This window comes from Salvelinus namaycush, unplaced genomic scaffold (assembly GCF_016432855.1).
Source record: "Salvelinus namaycush isolate Seneca unplaced genomic scaffold, SaNama_1.0 Scaffold1083, whole genome shotgun sequence".
NCBI lineage: Eukaryota > Metazoa > Chordata > Actinopteri > Salmoniformes > Salmonidae > Salvelinus > Salvelinus namaycush.
Window position 1 is genome coordinate 33,363 of NW_024057768.1, and position 27,272 is coordinate 60,634.

Below are 27,272 nucleotides of genomic sequence, written 5' to 3' on the forward strand. Positions count from 1 at the left end.
GGACTATAGTGGTTTCATAACTAACATAGGACTTTAGTGGTTTCATTACTAACATAGGACTATAGTGGTGAACATAACTAACATAGGACTATAGTGGTTTCATAACTAACATAGGACTATAGTGGTTTCATTACTAACATAGGACTATAGTGGTTTCATTACTAACATAGGACTATAGTGGTTTCATAACTAACATAGGACTATAGTGGTTTCATTACTAACATAGGACTATAGTGGTTTCATAACTAACATAGGACTATAGTGGTGAACATAACTAACATAGGACTATAGTGGTTTCACTACTAACATAGGACTATAGTGGTTTCATTACTAACATAGTACTATAGTGGTGAACATAACTAACATAGGACTATAGTGGTTTCATTACTAACATAGGACTATAGTGGTTTCATTACTAACATAGGACTATAGTGGTTTCATTACTAACATAGGACTATAGTGGTTTCATAACTAACATAGGACTATAATGGTGAACATAACTAAAATAGGACTATAGTGGTGAACATAACTAACATAGGACTATAGTGGTTTCATAACTAACATAGGACTATAGTGGTGAACATTACTAACATAGGACTATAGTGGTTTCATAACTAACATAGGACTATAGTGGTTTCATAACTAACATAGGACTTATAGTGGTTTCATACTAACATAGGACTATAGTGTTCTTACTAACATAGCTATAGTGGTGAACATTTACTAACATAGGACTATATGGTTTCATAACTAACATAGGACTATAGTGGTTTCATTTACTAACATAGGACTATAGTGGTTTCATATCTAACATAGGACTATAGTGGTTTCATACTAACATAGGAATATAGTGGTTTCATAACTAACATAGGACTATAGTGGTGAACATAACTAACATAGGACTATAGTTGGAACCATAACCATAGGACTATAGTGGTTTCATTACTAACATAGGACTATAGTGGTTTCATTACTAACATAGGCTATAGTGGTTTCATAACTAACATAGGACTATAGTGGTTTCATTACTAACATAGGACTATATGGTTTCATACTAACATAGGACTATAGTGGTTTCATAACTAACATAGGACTATAGTGGTTTCATTACTAACATAGGACTATAGTGGTTTCATAACTAACATAGGACTATAGTGGTTTCATAACTAACATAGGACTATAGTGGTTTCATACTAAACATAGGACTATAGTGGTTTCATTACTAACATAGGACTATAGTGGTTTCATAACTAACATAGGACTATAGTGGTAACATAACTAACATAGGACTATAGTGGTTTCATTACTAACATAGGACTATAGTGGTTTCATAACTAACATAGGACTATAGTGGTGAACATAACTAACATAGGACTATAGTGGTTTCATAACTACATAGGACTATAGTGGTTTCATTACTAACATAGGACTATAGTGGTTTCATTACTAACATAGGACTATAGTGGTTTCATAACTAACATAGGACTATAGTGTTTCATAACTAACATAGGACTATAGTGGTTTCATAACTAACATAGGACTATAGTGGTTTCATTCTAACATAGGACTATAGTGGTTTCATAACTAACATAGGACTAATAGTGGTTTCATGACTAACAATAGGACTATAGTGGTTTCATAATAACATAGGACTATAGTGGTTTCATTACTAAACATAGGACTATAGTGGTTTCATACTAACATAGGACTATAGTGGCTTTTCATTACTAACATAGGACTATAGTGGTTTCATTACTAACATAGGACTATAGTGGTTTACATAACTAACATAGGAATATAGTGGTGAACATTACTAACAATAGGACTATAGTGGTTTCATAACTAACATAGGACTAATAGTGGTTTCATTAACTAACATAGGACTATAGTGGTTTCATATACTAACATAGGACTATAGTGGTGAACATTACTAACATAGGACATAGTGGTTTCATAACTAACATAGGACTATAGTGGTTGCAATACTAACATAGGACTATATGGTTTCATACTAACATAGGACTATAGTGGTTTCATACTAACATAGGACTAGAGTGGTTTCATACTAACATAGACTATAGTGGGTTCATTAACTACATATGACTTTAGTGGTATCATAAATAGGATAGGTACTAACATAGGACTATAGTGGTTTCATTACTAACATAGGACTATAGTGGTTTCATTACTAACATAGGACTATAGTGGTTTCATTACTAACATAGGACTATAGTGGTTTCATTACTAACATAGGACTATAGTGGTTTCATTACTAACATAGGACTATAGTGGTTTCATTACTAACATAGGACTATAGTGGTGAACATTACTAACATAGGACTATAGTGGTTTCATTACTAACATAGGACTTTAGTGGTTTCATTACTAACATAGGACTATAGTGGTTTCATAACTAACATAGGACTTTAGTGGTTTCATTACTAACATAGGACTATAGTGGTGAACATAACTAACATAGGACTATAGTGGTTTCATAACTAACATAGGACTATAGTGGTTTCATTACTAACATAGGACTATAGTGGTTTCATTACTAACATAGGACTATAGTGGTTTCATAACTAACATAGGACTATAGTGGTTTCATTACTAACATAGGACTATAGTGGTTTCATAACTAACATAGACTATAGTGGTTTCATTACTAACATAGGACTATAGTGGTTTCATTACTAACATAGGACTATAGTGGTTTCATCCTAACATAGGACTATAGTGGTTTCATAACTAACATAGGACTATAGTGGTGAACATAACTAAAATAGGACTATAGTGGTGAACATAACTAACATAGGACTATAGTGGTTTCATAACTAACATAGGACTATAGTGGTGAACATTACTAACATAGGACTATAGTGGTTTCATAACTAACATAGGACTATAGTGGTTTCATAACTAACATAGGACTATAGTGGTTTCATTACTAACATAGGACTATAGTGGTTTCATTACTAACATAGGACTATAGTGGTGAACATTACTAACATAGGACTATAGTGGTTTCATAACTAACATAGGACTATAGTGGTTTCATTACTAACATAGGACTATAGTGGTTTCATATCTAACATAGGACTATAGTGGTGAACATAACTAACATAGGACTATAGTGGTGAACATAACTAACATAGGACTATAGTGGTTTCATAACTAACATAGGACTATAGTGGTTTCATTACTAACATAGGACTATAGTGGTTTCATAACTAACATAGGACTATAGTGGTTTCATAACTAACATAGGACTATAGTGGTTTCATAACTAACATAGGACTATAGTGGTTTCATTACTAACATAGGACTATAGTGGTTTCATTACTAACATAGGACTATAGTGGTTTCATTACTAACATAGGACTATAGTGGTTTCATAACTAACATAGGACTATAGTGGTGAACATAACTAACATAGGACTATAGTGGTGAACATTACTAACATAGGACTATAGTGGTTTCATAACTAACATAGGACTATAGTGGTGAACATAACTAACATAGGACTATAGTGGTTTCATTACTAACATAGGACTATAGTGGTGAACATAACTAACATAGGACTATAGTGGTTTCATAACTAACATAGGACTATAGTGGTGAACATTACTAACATAGGACTATAGTGGTTTCATTACTAACATAGGACTATAGTGGTTTCATATCTAACATAGGACTATAGTGGTTTCATAACTAACATAGGACTATAGTGGTTTCATAACTAACATAGGACTATAATGGTTTCATAACTAACATAGGACTATAGTGGTTTCATTACTAACATAGGACTATAGTGGTTTCATAACTAACATAGGACTATAGTGGTTTCATAACTAACATAGGACTATAGTGGTTTCATTACTAACATAGGACTATAGTGGTTTCATAACTAACATAGGACTATAGTGGTTTCATTACTAACATAGGACTATAGTGGTGAACATAACTAACATAGGACTATAGTGGTGAACATAACTAACATAGGACTATAGTGGTGAACATAACTAACATAGGACTATAGTGGTTTCATTACTAACAGGACTATAGTGGTTTCATAACTAACATAGGACTATAGTGGTTTCATAACTAACATAGGACTATAGTGGTTTCATTACTAACATAGGACTATAGTGGTTTCATAACTAACATAGGACTATAGTGGTGAACATAACTAACATAGGACTATAGTGGTTTCATTACTAACATAGGACTATAGTGGTTTCATAACTAACATAGGACTATAGTGGTTTCATTACTAACATAGGACTATAGTGGTGAACATAACTAACATAGGACTATAGTGGTTTCATATCTAACATAGGACTATAGTGGTGAACATAACTAACATAGGACTATAGTGGTTTCATTACTAACATAGGACTATAGTGGTTTCATTACTAACATAGGACTATAGTGGTGAACATAACTAACATAGGACTATAGTGGTTTCATATCTAACATAGGACTATAGTGGTGAACATAACTAACATAGGACTATAGTGGTTTCATTACTAACATAGGACTATAGTGGTTCCATAACTAACATAGGACTATAGTGGTTTCATTACTAACATAGGACTATAGTGGTTTCATTACTAACATAGGACTATAGTGGTTTCATTACTAACATAGGACTATAGTGGTTTCATAACTAACATAGGACTATAGTGGTTTCATAACTAACATAGGACTATAGTGGTTTCATTACTAACATAGGACTATAGTGGTTTCATAACTAACATAGGACTATAGTGGTTTCATAACTAACATAGGACTATAGTGGTTTCATTACTAACATAGGACTATAGTGGTTTCATTACTAACATAGGACTATAGTGGTTTCATAACTAACATAGGACTATAGTGGTTTCATAACTAACATAGGACTATAGTGGTTTCATTACTAACATAGGACTATAGTGGTTTCATTACTAACATAGGACTATAGTGGTTTCATTACTAACATAGGACTATAGTGGTTTCATAACTAACATAGGACTATAGTGGTTTCATAACTAACATAGGACTATAGTGGTGAACATTACTAACATAGGACTATAGTGGTGAACATAACTAACATAGGACTATAGTGGTTTCATTACTAACATAGGACTATAGTGGTTTCATTACTAACATAGGACTATAGTGGTGAACATAACTAACATAGGACTATAGTGGTTTCATTACTAACATAGGACTATAGTGGTTTCATTACTAACATAGGACTATAGTGGTTTCATAACTAACATAGGACTATAGTGGTGAACATTACTAACATAGGACTATAGTGGTTTCATTACTAACATAGGACTATAGTGGTGAACATTACTAACATAGGACTATAGTGGTTTCATTACTAACATAGGACTATAGTGGTTTCATATCTAACATAGGACTATAGTGGTTTCATTACTAACATAGGACTATAGTGGTGAACATTACTAACATAGGACTATAGTGGTGAACATTACTAACATAGGACTATAGTGGTTTCATTACTAACATAGGACTATAGTGGTGAACATTACTAACATAGGACTATAGTGGTTTCATTACTAACATAGGACTATAGTGGTTTCATAACTAACATAGGACTATAGTGGTTTCATAACTAACATAGGACTATAGTGGTTTCATAACTAACATAGGACTATAGTGGTTTCATTACTAACATAGGACTATAGTGGTTTCATAACTAACATAGGACTATAGTGGTGAACATTACTAACATAGGACTATAGTGGTTTCATTACTAACATAGGACTATAGTGGTTTCATTACTAACATAGGACTATAGTGGTTTCATAACTAACATAGGACTATAGTGGTTTCATAACTAACATAGGACTATAGTGGTGAACATAACTAACATAGGACTATAGTGGTTTCATTACTAACATAGGACTATAGTGGTTTCATTACTAACATAGGACTATAGTGGTTTCATTACTAACATAGGACTATAGTGGTGAACATAACTAACATAGGACTATAGTGGTTTCATTACTAACATAGGACTATAGTGGTGAACATAACTAACATAGGACTATAGTGGTTTCATTACTAACATAGGACTATAGTGGTTTCATAACTAACATAGGACTATAGTGGTTTCATTACTAACATAGGACTATAGTGGTGAACATAACTAACATAGGACTATAGTGGTGAACATAACTAACATAGGACTATAGTGGTGAACATAACTAACACAGGACTATAGTGGTTTCATTACTAACAGGACTATAGTGGTTTCATAACTAACATAGGACTATAGTGGTTTCATAACTAACATAGGACTATAGTGGTTTCATTACTAACATAGGACTATAGTGGTTTCATTACTAACAGGACTATAGTGGTTTCATAACTAACATAGGACTATAGTGGTTTCATAACTAACATAGGACTATAGTGGTTTCATTACTAACATAGGACTATAGTGGTTTCATTACTAACATAGGACTATAGAGGTTTCATAACTAACATAGGACTATAGTGGTTTCATAACTAACATAGGACTATAGTGGTTTCATTACTAACATAGGACTATAGTGGTGAACATAACTAACATAGGACTATAGTGGTTTCATTACTAACATAGGACTATAGTGGTTTCATAACTAACATAGGACTATAGTGGTTTCATTACTAACATAGGACTATAGTGGTTTCATTACTAACATAGGACTATAGTGGTGAACATAACTAACATAGGACTATAGTGGTGAACATAACTAACATAGGACTATAGTGGTGAACATAACTAACATAGGACTATAGTGGTTTCATTACTAACAGGACTATAGTGGTTTCATAACTAACATAGGACTATAGTGGTTTCATTACTAACATAGGACTATAGTGGTTTCATAACTAACATAGGACTATAGTGGTGAACATAACTAACATAGGACTATAGTGGTTTCATAACTAACACAGGACTATAGTGGTTTCATTACTAACATAGGACTATAGTGGTTTCATAACTAACATAGGACTATAGTGGTGAACATAACTAACATAGGACTATAGTGGTTTCATAACTAACATAGGACTATAGTGGTTTCATTACTAACATAGGACTATAGTGGTTTCATTACTAACATAGGACTATAGTGGTTTCATTACTAACATAGGACTATAGTGGTTTCATTACTAACATAGGACTATAGTGGTTTCATTACTAACATAGGACTATAGTGGTTTCATTACTAACATAGGACTATAGTGGTTTCATAACTAACATAGGACTATAGTGGTGAACATTACTAACATAGGACTATAGTGGTTTCATAACTAACATAGGACTATAGTGGTTTCATTACTAACATAGGACTATAGTGGTTTCATTACTAACATAGGACTATAGTGGTTTCATAACTAACATAGGACTATAGTGGTTTCATAACTAACATAGGACTATAGTGGTTTCATTACTAACATAGGACTATAGTGGTGAACATTACTAACATAGGACTATAGTGGTTTCATTACTAACATAGGACTATAGTGGTTTCATTACTAACATAGGACTATAGTGGTTTCATAACTAACATAGGACTATAGTGGTTTCATTACTAACATAGGACTATAGTGGTTTCATAACTAACATAGGACTATAGTGGTGAACATAACTAACATAGGACTATAGTGGTGAACATAACTAACATAGGACTATAGTGGTTTCATAACTAACATAGGACTATAGTGGTGAACATAACTAACATAGGACTATAGTGGTGAACATAACTAACATAGGACTATAGTGGTGAACATAACTAACATAGGACTATAGTGGTTTCATTACTAACATAGGACTATAGTGGTTTCATAACTAACATAGGACTATAGTGGTTTCATTACTAACATAGGACTATAGTGGTGAACATAACTAACATAGGACTATAGTGGTGAACATAACTAACATAGGACTATAGTGGTGAACATAACTAACATAGGACTATAGTGGTTTCATTACTAACAGGACTATAGTGGTTTCATAACTAACATAGGACTATAGTGGTTTCATAACTAACATAGGACTATAGTGGTTTCATTACTAACATAGGACTATAGTGGTTTCATTACTAACAGGACTATAGTGGTTTCATAACTAACATAGGACTATAGTGGTTTCATAACTAACATAGGACTATAGTGGTTTCATTACTAACATAGGACTATAGTGGTTTCATAACTAACATAGGAATATAATGGTTTCATTACTAACATAGGACTATAGTGGTTTCATAACTAACATAGGACTATAGTGGTTTCATTACTAACATAGGACTATAGTGGTTTCATTACCAACATAGGACTATAGAGGTTTCATTACTAACATAGGACTATAGTGGTTTCATTACTAACATAGGACTATAGTGGTGAACATAACTAACATAGGACTATAGTGGTTTCATTACTAACATAGGACTATAGTGGTTTCATTACTAACATAGGACTATAGTGGTTTCATTACTAACATAGGACTATAGTGGTTTCATTACTAACATAGGACTATAGTGGTTTCATTACTAACATAGGACTATAGTGGTTTCATAACTAACATAGGACTATAGTGGTTTCATAACTAACATAGGACTATAGTGGTGAACATAACTAACATAGGACTATAGTGGTGAACATAACTAACATAGGACTATAGTGGTTTCATAACTGACAGGCCACCTCTCTACTACCACATAATTACCGATGAACTAGTGTTTTTTAAACAGGGCATGCGTCTGAAATGGCACCCTATTTCATACATAGAGTTGTTGTCAGTTAGCTCACCTGGTGCCGTCTTGCTGGTGAGTTTTGTGGGCGGCAGGCTGCCCGAGAGGCTTAGTTTGGCGGGTAGGCTGTTGGTCTTCTGCTTGTCCGCGGAGTTGATAGGCATTGTCTTGGGCCTCCCTGTCTGGTTTGTTCTGGGGCCCGGTCCAGATCGCACCGCTCCCAGGCTCTGCCTCTGCTTCTTCAAATCCTCTTCTCGCTCCTGCGCCGCACGGATCTCCTCCTCAATCATGGACAGAGTCCTCTGCTTCCGGGAGCGCAGCTTGAACGGCCCGGTGCTCTGCTCCGTCTCCTGGGTTCTGGTGGCTTCTGCGGTGCTGCGGAGCTCGGCCGCCTCGGAGTACTTAGAGAAGTAACTGAACTGGTCCTTCTCGCTGGGGGTCGGCGACAGCTCTGGAGGCTGGTAGGGCTCTACATGGCGAGGAGGGATGTGGACGGGGGTGCGGACTGGGACGGGGTCTGGGTTTAGGGCCAGTGAGCGACTGAGTGCGGACTGGATGAGGATTTTAGGACCTCCGGAAGAGGACCTCCGTGGAGGGGGGGCGTTGGTAGGTTTCTCAATCTGGGCTGGGGGGGACTGCTGCTCTGGGGGAGGAGACTGATGTTGGGTTGGACTTAACTGGAACTGAGCTGGTGGTGACTGCTGCTGGGGGGTTTGTGATGGACTTGATTGGTACTGGGGTGGGGGTGACTGGAGGGACTGATCAGGTGTTGGCCACTGCTGCAGTGAGCTTGGGGGTGAGCAGAGTTGGGGGGATGGAGGTGAGTGGAGGTCTAGGAGTGCTGGAGGGTGGTCTAGTAGAGTGGGTGACTGGTGCTCTGGGCGTGGAGGTGAGAGCATCCCAGTAGATGGCGGCAGGACGTCTAAGTCTAGGTGCCTCTCTGGGAGGGGGTAGGGGAAGGACTGTGGGGTGGCGCGGGGGACCCCCTGCCACTCTTCACCCTGCTGAGACTGGTTCTGGTTCATCAGGGCGTGCTGGATGATACACTGCACCAGCATACCTGCATGGTACTCCAGCTCTTGCTCCGACAGACCCTGACTTCCCTCGTTCTGCTCCCCAGGAGACATGGTAGTGCCTCCCTCCATCTTTCCGTTGACGGGTGTAGTGGTCTGTGGGGTGGAGGGGAAGGAGTACTCCCCCAGAGACGTCTCCCCTAGGTAGGAGGCCGACATGGTCTCGTTTGACGCCCCACTGTCGGATACGTTATTCATGCTGAAGTCTTTTGACAGGGTATCCAGCATAGAGTTATCCAGGGAACGCAGGGACTGCTCGTCCAGCCCGGAGTCACATTCAATGGGGTTGCAGGAGGACAGAGAGGCGCTGGGGCTGTGGAGGGAGGAGGAACGATGCTGGAGGGACAGAGAGTCCTTCTCATCTTTTATGATGGTCATGATGGCCCTGGCGCAGGTAAAGTCTTCGTCTCTGTATCTGTTCTCCATCGAGGTCTCCTTGGGGCCACTGTTCCTGGTCTCTCCCTGTCCCAAGGTAGTAGTGGGGGACTGGGTCTCTCCCTGTCCCAAGGTAGTAGTGGGGGACTGGGCCTCTCCCTGTCCCAAGGTAGTAGTGGGGGACTGGGCCTCTCCCTGGCTGTAGTACATCCCCTCTGTCCTGACTGTAGTTGTGGTGGTGGTGACGTCGTTGGCCTCTAGTGGCGAGCCCAGGTAACTACTGTAGCCCACTGTGACGGAGCTGGAGGATCTATCCACATGGGTGATGCTGTCTGGTGCTCTGGAGAAGGGCTTGGCCGAGTAGAGCTGAGGTGCCACACCTCTCTTCGGGGCTGTGACCTGTGACCTCTCGGCCTGCTGCTGCCTGGCATGTTCTATCTGGAGGAACTGCTTCCTGGCGACGGAGAAGTCTATCTGCTCCACAACGATGTCCTCCTTGGTGCTCTGGAGAACCTCTGCCGGGTCCCGGTTGGACTCAGGGTCAAAGCCAGGGTCAAAGGCCATGGAGTACTGGGCGTACGTCTGGGACATCCCACCAGTGAACTCTGACCTCCTCTGCTGCTTCCTCTCCTCGTACTTCCTGTGTGACTCTAGTTTGTCTGGCTCCAGCTCCTCCTCCAGACTCTTCTCCTGAGGAGGGTTCCACCACTTTGTCCCCATGTCTGGGTTCTTCTTTACCGCCTGGCCCCTGATCAGCTCCAACCTCTCCCTCTCCAGCTCTGCCACCTCCTCCGAGGGACGCACCTTCTTCACGCGCACTTCCTTCTCACACGGGTCGAACAGCTTGGACGGCTTCTTCTCCTCCTGGAAGGCCCGCAGCTCGAAACGGGCCTCCTTCTTGATGGTGGTCATAGTGGGGGATGTTGTCTCTCCTCCCTTCTTCCTGTAGTTCTCCTGCTCTCCTCCCATTGGTCCAGAGTGGCCGTTGGGCCTGGTGTTATTGCTGTTTTTGGTGTAATTGACATCCTGGTGTTTAATGAAGATAGTCTGCTTTCTCCCCTCTACTATGACCTCATGGTTGGTCTGTGGGGATTGTGTGTCTGTGTTGGAGACGTGGACGGACGGCCCAGTTCCGTCAATATTGACCTCCCTGGGGTCTCTCTCAGGTTTCGCTGTCCCGTTAGAGGGCAATGGCATGGTATCAACCTCTGGGTCGCAGCAGTTAGCCTCCAACACCTCATCCAGGTAGGCTATCTCCTGGGCCACCTCTGTGTCCAGGGGCTGGGTCTGGTGTTTTTTGCCCTGGCCGTTGAGCCCTTGGCTGGGGTAGCAGCTCTCAGGGTGGGCGTCCACCTCCATGGTGCTGGTGGTGGTACTGCTGTCTCCTGAGATCACACTGACAGAGTCGAGGAAACTGACGCTCTTTCTCTCCGTTCTGTCTCTCTTCAGATCATCACTGGCATCCTCTGATGCCTTGGAGGATTTCTGGAAGACAAAGAGAGAACATTTTGGTGTTAGATTACTATTATTCTGTTGCATCAATGCATGTACCCTATTCCCTATATAGTGCACTACATTAGACCAGAGTTCTATGGAACAGGGTACCATTTGGGACGCATTCAGCTAGCATTTTCAGGGATTTCTGAAAGACCAGAAAATATATTTCAATGTAATATCACTTTTATTCAGTGTCTCGGCAATGCATAGCAGTATCAGTTAATCAGATAGTATTTGGGGAAGAACAGAAATGGATAATGAGAAATGAAACTTCCACTACTTGGACTTAAACATGAAGTAGTAACTGTGAATATTGATTCCATCGTTAGAAGAGGAACCAAATCTACAGTAGCTGCAATAAAATTGAATTATGGGTAATTCCCCGATGACAGATTTTAAGCCAAACAAACACCATTGATTTATTTTTTATTATTTTTTAACAAACCATACAACCCTATCAGGACTACTTTGAACAATTTACACTGAACATTTTTACAAAAACATATTTACTGGAAAAACTGTCCAGATCCAAAAGTTTGTAACAGAATTTCGGTAACATCTACTTCATTTTTTAACGTATTCCAACAACCCTGTTAAATATCTGCTCTGAATTCAGATTAAAGATGTCTGCAGAAACAATGAGGTAGCAGCTATGACATCACACCTTGGGGTTATTAAACTACATTAAGTGAAGTGGATTTACACCCGGTAACAGAATTCGCGGTAACGGAATTCGATCGTGGGTCCCTGATCTGTACTACACACATATATAATTACAGATATGAATGTCATTCTCTTCATGGTGATATATCCTGAATAGTACACATAGGTACACAAATATGTAGAAATATACAATACCATTACCAGATCAATACCAGTACGAGATCAATGTGGAGCTATATACAGGAAGTACCAGATCAATGTGGAGCTATATACAGGAAGTACCAGATCAATGTGGAGCTATATACAGGAAGTACCAGATCAATGTGGAGCTATATACAGGGAGTACCAGTACCAGATCAATGTGGAGCTATATACAGGAAGTACCAGTACCAGATCAATGTGGAGCTATATACAGGAAGTACCATATCAATGTGGAGCTATATACAGGGAGTACCAGTACCAGATCAATGTGGAGCTATATACAGGAAGTACCAGTACCAGATCAATGTGGAGCTATATACAGGAAGTACCAGATCAATGTGGAGCTGTATAAAGGAAGTACCAGACTATACACACCACAGACTATACACACCACAGACTATACACAGCACAGACTATACACACCACAGACTATACACAGCACAGACTATACACAGCACAGACTATACACACCACAGACTATATACAGCACAGACTATACACAGCACAGACTATACACACCACAGACTATACACACCACAGACTATACACACCACAGACTATACACACCACAGACTATACACAGCACATACTATACACAGACTATACACAACACAGACTATACACACCACAGACTATACACAACACAGACTATACACACCACAGACTATACACAACACAGACTATACACACCACAGACTATACACACCACAGACTATACACACCACAGACTATACACAGCACAGACTATACACACCACAGACTATATACAGCACAGACTATACACAGCACAGACTATACACACCACAGACTATACACACCACAGACTATACACACCACAGACTATACACACCACAGACTATACACACCACAGACTATACACACCACAGACTATACACAGCACAGACTATACACACCACAGACTATACACAGCACATACTATACACACCACAGACTATACACACCACAGACTATACACACCACAGACTATACACACCACAGACTATACACAGCACAGACTATACACACCACAGACTATACACAGCACAGACTATACACAGCACAGACTATACACACCACAGACTATATACAGCACAGACTATACACAGCACAGACTATACACACCACAGACTATACACACCACAGACTATACACACCACAGACTATACACACCACAGACTATACACAGCACATACTATACACAGACTATACACAACACAGACTATACACACCACAGACTATACACAACACAGACTATACACACCACAGACTATACACAACACAGACTATACACACCACAGACTATACACACCACAGACTATACACACCACAGACTATACACAGCACAGACTATACACACCACAGACTATATACAGCACAGACTATACACAGCACAGACTATACACACCACAGACTATACACACCACAGACTATACACACCACAGACTATACACACCACAGACTATACACACCACAGACTATACACACCACAGACTATACACAGCACATACTATACACAGACTATACACAACACAGACTATACACACCACAGACTATACACACCACAGACTATACACAGCACAGACTATACACAACACAGAATATACACACCGCAGACTATACACACCACAGAATATACACACCACAGACTATACACAGCACAGACTATACACACCACAGACTATACACAGCACAGACTATACACAGCACAGACTATACACAGCACAGACTATACACACCACAGACTATACACACCACAGAATATACACACCACAGACTATACACACCACAGACTATACACACCACAGACTATACACACCACAGACTATACACACCACAGACTATACACACCACAGACTATACACACCACAGAATATACACACCACAGACTATACACACCACAGACTATACACACCACAGACTATACACAGCACAGACTATACACACCACAGACTATACACAGCACAGACTATACACACCACAGACTATACACAGCACAGACTATACACACCACAGACAATACACAACACAGACTATACACACCACAGACTATACACAGCACATACTATACACACCACAGACTATACACACCACAGACTATACACACCACAGACTATACACAACACAGACTATACACACCACAGACTATACACAACACAGACTATACACAACACATACTATACACAACACAGACTATACACACCACAGACTATACACACCACAGACTATACACAGCACAGACTATACACAGACTATACACACCACAGACTATACACACCACAGACTATACACACCACAGACTATACACAACACAGTCTATACAGAACACAGACTATACACACCACAGACTATACACACCACAGACTATACACACCACAGACTATACACAACACAGACTATACACAGCACAGACTATACACAGCACAGACTATACACAGCACAGACTATACACAGACTATACACACCACATACTATACACAACACAGACTATACACACCACAGACTATACACACCACAGACTATACACAGCACAGACTATACACAACACAGGCTATACACACCACAGACTATACACAGCACATACTATACACAACACAGACTATACACACCACAGACTATACACACCACAGACTATACACAGCACAGACTATACACAACACAGACTATACACACCACAGACTATACACACCACAGACTATACACACCACCGACTATACACACCACAGACTATACACAACACAGACTATACACAGACTATACACACCACAGACTATACACACCACAGACTATACACACCACAGACTATACACAACACAGTCTATACAGAACACAGACTATACACACCACAGACTATACACACCACAGACTATACACACCACAGACTATACACAACACAGACTATACACAGCACAGACTATACACAGCACAGACTATACACAGCACAGACTATACACAGACTATACACACCACATACTATACACAACACAGACTATACACACCACAGACTATACACACCACAGACTATACACAGCACAGACTATACACAACACAGGCTATACACACCACAGACTATACACAGCACATACTATACACAACACAGACTATACACACCACAGACTATACACACCACAGACTATACACAGCACAGACTATACACAACACAGACTATACACACCACAGACTATACACACCACAGACTATACACACCACCGACTATACACACCACAGACTATACACAACACAGACTATACACAACACAGACTATACACACCACAGACTATACACACCACAGACTATACACAGCACAGACTATACACAACACAGGCTATACACACCACAGACTATACACACCACAGGCTATACACACCACATACTATACTCAACACAGACTATACACACCACAGAATATACACACCACAGACTATACAATTCCAATTAAATGTGTCTAGAAAATTGATATTTTATAATCTGGGAACCATGTTTAGTGGGACGTTGATGAAAAATTGATTGCCATAACCATCAGAAAACTGGACACATGAACGTTCTGGGTAAGTTCTGTGTGAGGAGACTACCCACAACACCGTCCCAACGCCGCCTGGGATGCATGGGCCCAACATACATAATGTAGGAAGAGACCGTGTGCTGGGGGTCATGGGTATGCTGACCCATGAAATCTGATCCTGTCATCAATAATGGAACGCAATCCAGCAGAGCTATACTATGATGGAACCAGTCACTCAGAACCAGTCACTCAGAACCAGTCACTCAGAACCAGTCACTCAGAACCAGTCACTCAAAACCAGTCACTCAGAACCATCACTCAGAACCAGTCACTCAGAACCAGTCACCCAGAACCATCACCCAGAACCATCACTCAGAACCAGTCACTCAGAACCATCACTCAGAACCAGTCACCCAGAACCATCACTCAGAACCATCACTCAGAACCAGTCACTCAGAACCAGTCACTCAGAACCAGTCACTCAGAACCAGTCACTCAGAACCAGTCACTCAGGGGAATTCGGCCCTAGTGCTTTATCTAAGGTTAAAATGCCCCGTACCCACATACTATTGGTCATGTGGTGGATGACCTGCTTGTCCAACATCTCATTCCAAAATCATGGTATTAATATGGAGTTGATCCCCCCCCCCCCCTTTGCTGCTATAACAGCCTCCACTCTTCTGGGAAGGCTTTCCACTAGATGTTGGAACATTGCTGCGGGGACTTGCTTCCATTCAGCCGCAAGAGCATTAGTGAGGTCACTTTGTGCACGGGGCATTGTCATACTGAAACAGGAAAGGGCCTTCCCCAAACTGTTGACATAAAGATGGAAGCACAGAATCCTCTAGAATGTCATTGTATGTTGTTGAGTTAAGATTTCCCACTATGCATTCGGGCAGGTAGGGTTCTCCTGGCATCCGCCAAACTCAAATTCGTCCGTCAGACTGTCAGATGGTGAAGCGTGATTCATCACGCCAGAAAACGCATTTCCACTGCTCCAGAGTCCAATGGCGGCGAGCTTTACACCACTCCAGCAAACGCTTGGCATTGCGCATGGTGATCTTAGGCTTGTGTGAGGCTGCTCAGCCATGGAAACCCATTTCATGAAGCTCCCAATGAACAGTTGTTCTGACGTTGAGTGTTAACAAAATGGCTGCCTGTGTATCAGCCTACAGAGATAACCGAGCGATGTCTTGATTCCAGATCTGATTTCTCACCAGGAGAGGAGTCCCCAGTACATTACAGAGGGACATGAGTGAGATGAATAATTAACTGTTGAGTCATTGATTAGAGAGGGTATCTGGAGGGTCTCTAAAGATACGTTGCTGCTTAATGAGGGGTTTCCTCTCCCCAAGCATCTTGTTACTTCCTGCTCTACTATTTCACTATTAAGGAACACTTGGAGGGACACTTCAGGGATTGTGGTTCAGCCCCCCAGCCCTACCTCTACTACCTCTACCTCTACTCCCTCTACCTCTCCCTCTCCTACCTCTACTACCTCTACTCCCTCTACCTCTCCTACCTCTCCTACCTCTCCTACCTCTACCTCTACTACCTCTCCTACCTCTCCTACCTCTACCTCTACTCCCTCTACTCCCCCTACCTCTACTACCTCTACGTCTCCTACCTCTACCTCTACAACCTCTACCTCTCCTACCTCTACTAGCTCTACCTCTACTCCCTCTACCTCTACTCCCCCTACCTCTACTACCTCTACCTCTACTACCTCTCCTACCTCTACCTCTACTCCCCCTACCTCTACTACCTCTACCTCTCCTACCTCTCCTACCTCTCCTACCTCTACCTCTACTACCTCTCCTACCTCTCCTACCTCTACCTCTACTCCCTCTACTCCCCCTACCTCTACTACCTCTACGTCTCCTACCTCTACCTCTACAACCTCTACCTCTCCTACCTCTACCTCTACTCCCTCTACCTCTACTTCCTCTACCTCTACAACCTCTACCTCTCCTACCTCTACTTCCTCTACCTCTACTCCCTCTCCTACCTCTACTCCCTCTACCTCTCCTACCTCTACCTCTCCTACCTCTACCTCTCCTACCTCTACTACCTCTACTCCCTCTACCTGTCTTACCTCTACTACCTCTACTCCCTCTACCTCTCCTACCTCTCCTACCTCTACTACATCTACTCCCTCTACCTCTACTACCTCTACCTCCTCTACCTCTACTACCTCTACTCCCTCTACTACCTCTACTCCCTCTACTACCTCTACTCCCTCTACCTCTACTACCTCTACTCCCTCTACCTCTACTACCTCTACTACCTCTACTCCTCCACCTCTACTACCTCTACTCCTCCACCTCTACTACCTCTACTCCCTCTACTCCGTCTACCTCTACTACCTCTACTACCTCTACTACCTCTACTACCTCTACTCCCTCTACCTCTACACCCTCTACTATCTCTACTCCCTCTACTATCTCTACTCCCTCTACCTCTACTCCCTCTACCTCTACACCCTCTACTATCTCTACTCCCTCTACTATCTCTACTCCCTCTACTATCTCTACTCCCTCTACCTCTACTCCCTCTACCTCTACTACATCTACTCCCTCTACCTCTACACCCTCTACTATCTCTACTCCCTCTACTATCTCTACTCCCTCTACCTCTACTCCCTCTACTACCTCTACTCCCTCTACTACCTCTACTCCCTCTACTCCCTCTACCTCTACTCCCTCTACTCCCTCTACCTCTACTCCCTCTACTACCTCTACTCCCTCTACTACCTCTACTACCTCTACTCCGTCTACCTCTACTCCCTCTACCTCTACTACATCTACTCCCTCTACCTCTACTCCCTCTACTACCTCTACTCCCTCTACTATCTCTACTCCCTCTACTCCCTCTACTCCCTCTACCTCTACTCCCTCTACTACCTCTACTCCCTCTACCTCTACTCCCTCTACTCCCTCTACCTCTACTCCCTCTACTACCTCTACTCCCTCTACCTCTACTCCCTCTACTCTCTCTACTCCCTCTACTCCCTCTACTATCTCTACTCCCTCTACCTCTACTCCCTCTACTACCTCTACTCCCTCTACCTCTACTACATCTACTCCCTCTACCTCTACTCCCTCTACTACCTCTACTCCCTCTACCTCTACTACCTCTACTCCCTCTACTACCTCTACTCCCTCTACCTCTACTCCCTCTACTCCCTCTACCTCTACTCCCTCTACTACCTCTACTCCCTCTACCTCTACTACATCTACTCCCTCTACCTCTACTCCCTCTACCTCTACTCCCTCTACCTCTACTACCTCTACTACCTCTACTACCTCTACTACCTCTACTCCCTCTACTACCTCTACTCCCTCTACTCCCTCTACTATCTCTACTCCCTCTACCTCTACTCCCTCTACCTCTACTCCCTCTACTACCTCTACCTCTACTCCCTCTACTACCTCTACCTATACTCCCTCTACTCCCTCTACCTCTACTCCCTCTACTACCTCTACTCCCTCTACCTCTACTCCCTCTACTACCTCTACTCCCTCTACCTCTACTCCCTCTACCTCTACTCCCTCTACTACCTCTACCTCTACTCCCTCTACTACCTCTACTCCCTCTACCTCTACTCCCTCTACCTCTACTCCCTCTACTACCTCTACTATCTCTACTCCCTCTACCTCTACCTCTACTACCTCTATCTCTACTACCTCTACTACCTCTACTCCCTCTACCTCTACTCCCTCTACTCCTTCTACACCCTCTACTACCTCTACCACTTCTACTACCTCTACCCCCTCTACTACCTCTACTACCTCTACTCCTCCACCTCTACTACCTCTACTCCTCCACCTCTACTACCTCTACTCCTCCACCTCTACTACCTCTACCTCTACTCCCTCTACTACCTCTACCACCTCTACTACCTCTACCCCCTCTACTACCTCTACCTCTACTCCCTCTACCTCTACTCCCTCTACCTCTACTCCCTCTACCTCTACTCCCTCTACCTCTACCACCTCTACTACCTCTACTACCTCTACCTCTACTACCTCTACTCCCTCTACTCCCTCTACTCCCTCTACTACCTCTACTACCTCTACTCCCTCTACTACCTCTACTCCCTCTACTCCCTCTACTATCTCTACCACCTCTACTATCTATACCACCTCTACTACCTCTACTCCCTCTACTCCCTCTACTCCCTCTACTCCCTCTACCTCTACCACCTCTACTACCTCTACTACCTCTACCTCTACTACCTCTACTCCCTCTACTCCCTCTACTACCTCTACTACCTCTACTCCCTCTACTACCTCTACTCCCTCTACTCCCTCTACTATCTCTACCACCTCTACTATCTATACCACCTCTACTCCCTCTACTACCTCTACTCCCTCTACTACCTCTACTCCCTCTACCTCTACTCCCTCTACCTCTACCACCTCTACTCCCTCTACTACCTCTACTCCCTCTACTACCTCTACTCCCTCTACTCCCCCCACCACTCCTCCTCCAACCCCTCTCTGTCCTTTAATGTCCTCTAAGCCAGACTCCGCCACATTTATCTAGGCTAACTCTCTCTCTCTCTCTCTCTCTCTCTCTCTCTCTCTCTCTTTCTCTCTCTCTCTGTCTCTGTCTCTGTCTCTGTCTCTGTCTCTGTCTCTGTCTCTGTCTCTGTCTCTGTCTCTGTCTCTCTCTCTCTCTCTCTCTCTCTCTCTCTCTCTCTCTCTCTCTCTCTCTCTCTCTCTCTCTCTCTCTCTCTCTCTCTCTCTCTCTCTCTCTCTCTCTCTCTCTCTCTCTCTCTCTCTCTCTCTCTCTCTCTCTCTCTCTCTCTCTCTCTCTCTCTCTCTCTCTCTCTCTCTCTCTCTCTCTCTCTCTCTCTCTCTCTCTCTCTCTCTCTCTCTCTCTCTCTCTCTCTCTCTCTGTGTGTGTGTGTGTGTAACATTGAGAGGCGTTGTGGGTCTTGGTGCAGTGCCTCTGCAGAGTGTAGTGATCTCTTTCTGCCACACTGTGGAGCCATTCTCCCGGGGTCAACATTGACTCACGACTCTGGAACCTTTGAATTACAATGGTAATTCTAACGATTCAAAATGATATGCAGATGACAATATAATAGTTGCAATCTTCCAAACATTTTAGTGTGTTTAGAATGAGTACCCTGCTTCAAAGGGGGATGGAAACACTTCAGGAAGTAAAACTGAGCAAAGAGACGTATTCAATCCACTAACACTAAGCATGAGATCTTAACATACAAACATCTCTATTTTGTAATATGTTGATCTTGAACAACATTTATTAGAGGTACGGGTAGAGACATCTTGAATTTCCATAGTAACGACTGACGCAAATACATCATTGGCAGGAGTCTGAAATTTGTTTGAGGTACAGAGACTGATAGTGGATGCTCCTTTCTAGGTAGTTATTCCTAGCCACCATGCTTCTACACCTGCATTGCTTGCTGTTTGGGGGTTTTAGGCTGGGGGTTTCTGTACAGCACTTTGAGATATCAGCTGATGTACGAAGGGCTATATAAATACATTTGATTTGATTTGATTTGCTGCCAGGAGGTACAGAGACTGGTAGTGGATGCTGCCAACCAGGAGGAACAGAGACTGATAGTGGATACTGCCACCAGGAGGAACAGAGACTGATAGTGGATACTGCCAACCAGGAGGTACAGAGACTGGTAGTGGATACTGCCAACCAGGAGGAACAGAGACTGGTAGTGGATACTGCCAACCAGGAGGAACAGAGACTGGTAGTGGATACTGCCAACCAGGAGGAACAGAGACTGATAGTGGATACTGCCAACCAGGAGGAACAGAGACTGATAGTGGATACTGCCAACCAGGAGGAACAGAGACTGATAGTGGATACTGCCAACCAGGAGGAACAGAGACTGATAGTGGATACTGCCAACCAGGAGGTACAGAGACTGGTAGTGGATACTGCCAACCAGGAGGAACAGAGACTGATAGTGGATACTGCCAACCAGGAGGTACAGAGACTGATAGTGGATACTGCTGTCAGGAGGTACAGAGACTGATAGTGGATGCTGCCAACCAGGAGGAACAGAGACTGGTAGTGGATATTGCCAACCAGGAGGAACAGAGACTGGTAGTGGATACTGCCAACCAGGAGGAACAGAGACTGGTAGTGGATACTGCCAACCAGGAGGAACAGAGACTGATAGTGGATACTGCCAACCAGGAGGAACAGAGACTGGTAGTGGATACTGCTGTCAGGAGGAACAGAGACTGGTAGTGGATACTGCCAACCAGGAGGAACAGAGACTGGTAGTGGATACTGCCAACCAGGAGGTACAGAGACTGGTAGTGGATACTGCTGTCAGGAGGAACAGAGACTGATAGTGGATACTGCCAACCAGGAGGAACAGAGACTGGTAGTGGATACTGCCAACCAGGAGGAACAGAGACTGATAGTGGATACTGCTGTCAGGAGGAACAGAGACTGGTAGTGGATACTGCCAACCAGGAGGAATAGAGACTGGTAGTGGATACTGCCAACCAGGAGGAACAAAGACTGGTAGTGGATACTGCTAACCAGGAGGAACAGAGACTGATAGTGGATACTGCTGTCAGGAGGAACAGAGACTGATAGTGGATACTGCTGTCAGGAGGAACAGAGACTGATAGTGGATACTGCCAACCAGGAGGAACAGAGACTGGTAGTGGATACTGCCAACCAGGAGGAACAGAGACTGATAGTGGATACTGCCAACCAGGAGGTACAGAGACTGATAGTGGATACTGCCAACCAGGAGGAACAGAGACTGATAGTGGATACTGCCAACCAGGAGGTACAGAGACTGATAGTGGATACTGCCAACCAGGAGGAACAGAGACTGGTAGTGGATACTGCTAACCAGGAGGAACAGAGACTGATAGTGGATACTGCTGTCAGGAGGAACAGAGACTGATAGTGGATACTGCTGTCAGGAGGAACAGAGACTGATAGTGGATACTGCTAACCAGGAGGAACAGAGACTGGTAGTGGATACTGCCAACCAGGAGGAACAGAGACTGGTAGTGGATACTGCCAACCAGGAGGAACAGAGACTGATAGTGGATACTGCTGTCAGGAGGAACAGAGACTGATAGTGGATACTGCCAACCAGGAGGTACAGAGACTGATAGTGGATGCTGCCAACCAGGAGGAACAGAGACTGATAGTGGATACTGCCAACCAGGAGGAACAGAGACTGGTAGTGGATACTGCCAACCAGGAGGAACAGAGACTGATAGTGGATACTGCCAACCAGGAGGAACAGAGACTGGTAGTGGATACTGCTGTCAGGAGGAACAGAGACTGATAGTGGATACTGCCAACCAGGAGGAACAGAGACTGATAGTGGATACTGCCAACCAGGAGGAACAGAGACTGATAGTGGATACTGCCAACCAGGAGGAACAGAGACTGGTAGTGGATACTGCCAACCAGGAGGTACAGAGACTGGTAGTGGATACTGCCAACCAGGAGGAATAGAGACTGATAGTGGATACTGCCAACCAGGAGGTACAGAGACTGATAGTGGATACTGCCAACCAGGAGGTACAGAGACTGATAGTGGATACTGCCAACCAGGAGGTACAGAGACTGGTAGTGGATACTGCCAACCAGGAGGTACAGAGACTGATAGTGGATACTGCCAACCAGGAGGAACAGAGACTGGTAGTGGATACTGCCAACCAGGAGGAACAGAGACTGATAGTGGATACTGCCAACCAGGGGAACAGAGACTGGTAGTGGATACTGCCAACCAGGAGGAACAGAGACTGATAGTGGATACTGCCAACCAGGAGGAACAGAGACTGATAGTGGATACTGCCAACCAGGAGGAACAGAGACTGGTAGTGGATACTGCCAACCAGGAGGAACAGAGACTGGTAGTGGATACTGCCAACCAGGAGGTACAGAGACTGATAGTGGATGCTGCCAACCAGGAGGAACAGAGACTGATAGTGGATACTGCCAACCAGGAGGTACAGAGACTGATAGTGGATACTGCCAACCAGGAGGAACAGAGACTGGTAGTGGATACTGCTGTCAGGAGGTACAGAGACTGATAGTGGATAATGCCAACCAGGAGGAACAGAGACTGATAGTGGATGCTGCTGTCAGGAGGTACAGAGACTGATAGTGGATAATGCCAACCAGGAGGAACAGAGACTGATAGTGGATACTGCCAACCAGGAGGAACAGAGACTGATAGTGGATACTGCCAACCAGGAGGAACAGAGACTGGTAGTGGATACTGCTGTCAGGAGGTACAGAGACTGGTAGTGGATACTGCCAACCAGGAGGAACAGAGACTGGTAGTGGATACTGCTGTCAGGAGGAATAGAGACTGGTAGTGGATACTGCCAACCAGGAGGAACAGAGACTGGTAGTGGATACTGCCAACCAGGAGGAACAGAGACTGGTAGTGGATACTGCTGTCAGGAGGAATAGAGACTGGTAGTGGATACTGCCAACCAGGAGGAACAGAGACTGATAGTGGATACTGCCAACCAGGAGGAACAGAGACTGATAGTGGATGCTGCCAACCAGGAGGTACAGAGACTGATAGTGGATACTGCCAACCAGGAGGAACAGAGACTGGTAGTGGATGCTGCCAACCAGGAGGAACAGAGACTGATAGTGGATGCTGCCAACCAGGAGGAACAGAGACTGATAGTGGATACTGCTGTCAGGAGGTACAGAGACTGGTAGTGGATGCTGCCAACCAGGAGGAACAGAGACTGGTAGTGGATACTGCCAACCAGGAGGAACAGAGACTGATAGTGGATACTGCCAACCAGGAGGAACAGAGACTGATAGTGGATACTGCCAACCAGGAGGAACAGAGACTGGTAGTGGATACTGCCAACCAGGAGGAACAGAGACTGATAGTGGATACTGCTGTCAGGAGGAACAGAGACTGGTAGTGGATGCTGCCAACCAGGAGGTACAGAGACTGGTAGTGGATACTGCCAACCAGGAGGAACAGAGACTGATAGTGGATACTGCCAACCAGGAGGAATAGAGACTGATAGTGGATACTGCCAACCAGGAGGAACAGAGACTGGTAGTGGATACTGCCAACCAGGAGGAACAGAGACTGATAGTGGATACTGCCAACCAGGAGGAATAGAGACTGATAGTGGATACTGCTGTCAGGAGGAACAGAGACTGATAGTGGATACTGCCAACCAGGAGGAACAGAGACTGGTAGTGGATACTGCCAACCAGGAGGTACAGAGACTGATAGTGGATACTGCTGTCAGGAGGAACAGAGACTGATAGTGGATACTGCCAACCAGGAGGAACAGAGACTGGTAGTGGATACTGCCAACCAGGAGGTACAGAGACTGATAGTGGATACTGCCAACCAGGAGGAACAGAGACTGGTAGTGGATACTGCCAACCAGGAGGAACAGAGACTGATAGTGGATACTGCCAACCAGGAGGAACAGAGACTGATAGTGGATACTGCCAACCAGGAGGAACAGAGACTGGTAGTGGATACTGCTGTCAGGAGGTACAGAGACTGATAGTGGATACTGCCAACCAGGAGGAACAGAGACTGATAGTGGATACTGCTGTCAGGAGGTACAGAGACTGATAGTGGATACTGCCAACCAGGAGGTACAGAGACTGATAGTGGATACTGCCACCAGGAGGAACAGAGACTGGTAGTGGATGCTGCTGTCAGGAGGTACAGAGACTGATAGTGGATACTGCCAACCAGGAGGAACAGAGACTGATAGTGGATACTGCCAACCAGGAGGAACAGAGACTGATAGTGGATACTGCCAACCAGGAGGAACAGAGACTGATAGTGGATACTGCCAACCAGGAGGAACAGAGACTGATAGTGGATACTGCCAACCAGGAGGAATAGAGACTGATAGTGGATACTGCCAACCAGGAGGAACAGAGACTGGTAGTGGATACTGCTGTCAGGAGGAACAGAGACTGATAGTGGATACTGCCAACCAGGAGGAACAGAGACTGGTAGTGGATACTGCCAACCAGGAGGTACAGAGACTGGTAGTGGATACTGCCAACCAGGAGGAACAGAGACTGGTAGTGGATACTGCCAACCAGGAGGAACAGAGACTGGTAGTGGATACTGCCAACCAGGAGGAACAGAGACTGATAGTGGATACTGCCAACCAGGAGGTACAGAGACTGATAGTGGATACTGCCAACCAGGAGGAACAGAGACTGATAGTGGATACTGCCAACCAGGAGGTACAGAGACTGATAGTGGATACTGCCAACCAGGAGGAACAGAGACTGGTAGTGGATACTGCCAACCAGGAGGTACAGAGACTGGTAGTGGATACTGCTGTCAGGAGGTACAGAGACTGATAGTGGATACTGCTGTCAGGAGGAACAGAGACTGATAGTGGATACTGCCAACCAGGAGGAATAGAGACTGGTAGTGGATACTGCCAACCAGGAGGTACAGAGACTGGTAGTGGATACTGCCAACCAGGAGGAACAGAGACTGATAGTGGATACTGCCAACCAGGAGGAACAGAGACTGATAGTGGATACTGCCAACCAGGAGGAACAGAGACTGGTAGTGGATACTGCCAACCAGGAGGAACAGAGACTGATAGTGGATACTGCTGTCAGGAGGTACAGAGACTGATAGTGGATACTGCCAACCAGGAGGTACAGAGACTGATAGTGGATGCTGCCAACCAGGAGGAACAGAGACTGGTAGTGGATACTGCCAACCAGGAGGTACAGAGACTGGTAGTGGATACTGCCAACCAGGAGGTACAGAGACTGATAGTGGATGCTGCCAACCAGGAGGAACAGAGACTGGTAGTGGATACTGCTGTCAGGAGGAACAGAGACTGATAGTGGATACTGCTGTCAGGAGGTACAGAGACTGGTAGTGGATACTGCTGTCAGGAGGTACAGAGACTGGTAGTGGATACTGCCAACCAGGAGGTACAGAGAATGGTAGTGGATACTGCTGTCAGGAGGTACAGAGACTGATAGTGGATACTGCCAACCAGGAGGAACAGAGACTGGTAGTGGATACTGCTGTCAGGAGGAACAGAGACTGGTAGTGGATACTGCCAACCAGGAGGAATAGAGACTGATAGTGGATACTGCTGTCAGGAGGAACAGAGACTGGTAGTGGATACTGCCAACCAGGAGGAATAGAGACTGATAGTGGATACTGCCAACCAGGAGGAACAGAGA

The 27,272-nt window shown here is 43.7% G+C and overlaps 1 protein-coding gene across 1 annotated transcript in view; it reads right to left on the reverse strand.

Moving 5' to 3' along the window:
- The window catches only part of LOC120035661 (A-kinase anchor protein 2), a 54,419-nt gene that overhangs the window by 17,189 nt on the left and 9,958 nt on the right, over nt 1–27,272 (reverse strand). Inside the window, exon 2 of the mRNA XM_038982237.1 lies at nt 8,815–11,689. Coding sequence (XP_038838165.1) covers nt 8,815–11,689 — 2,875 coding nt within the window. The remainder of the gene's footprint in view (nt 1–8,814; nt 11,690–27,272) is intronic.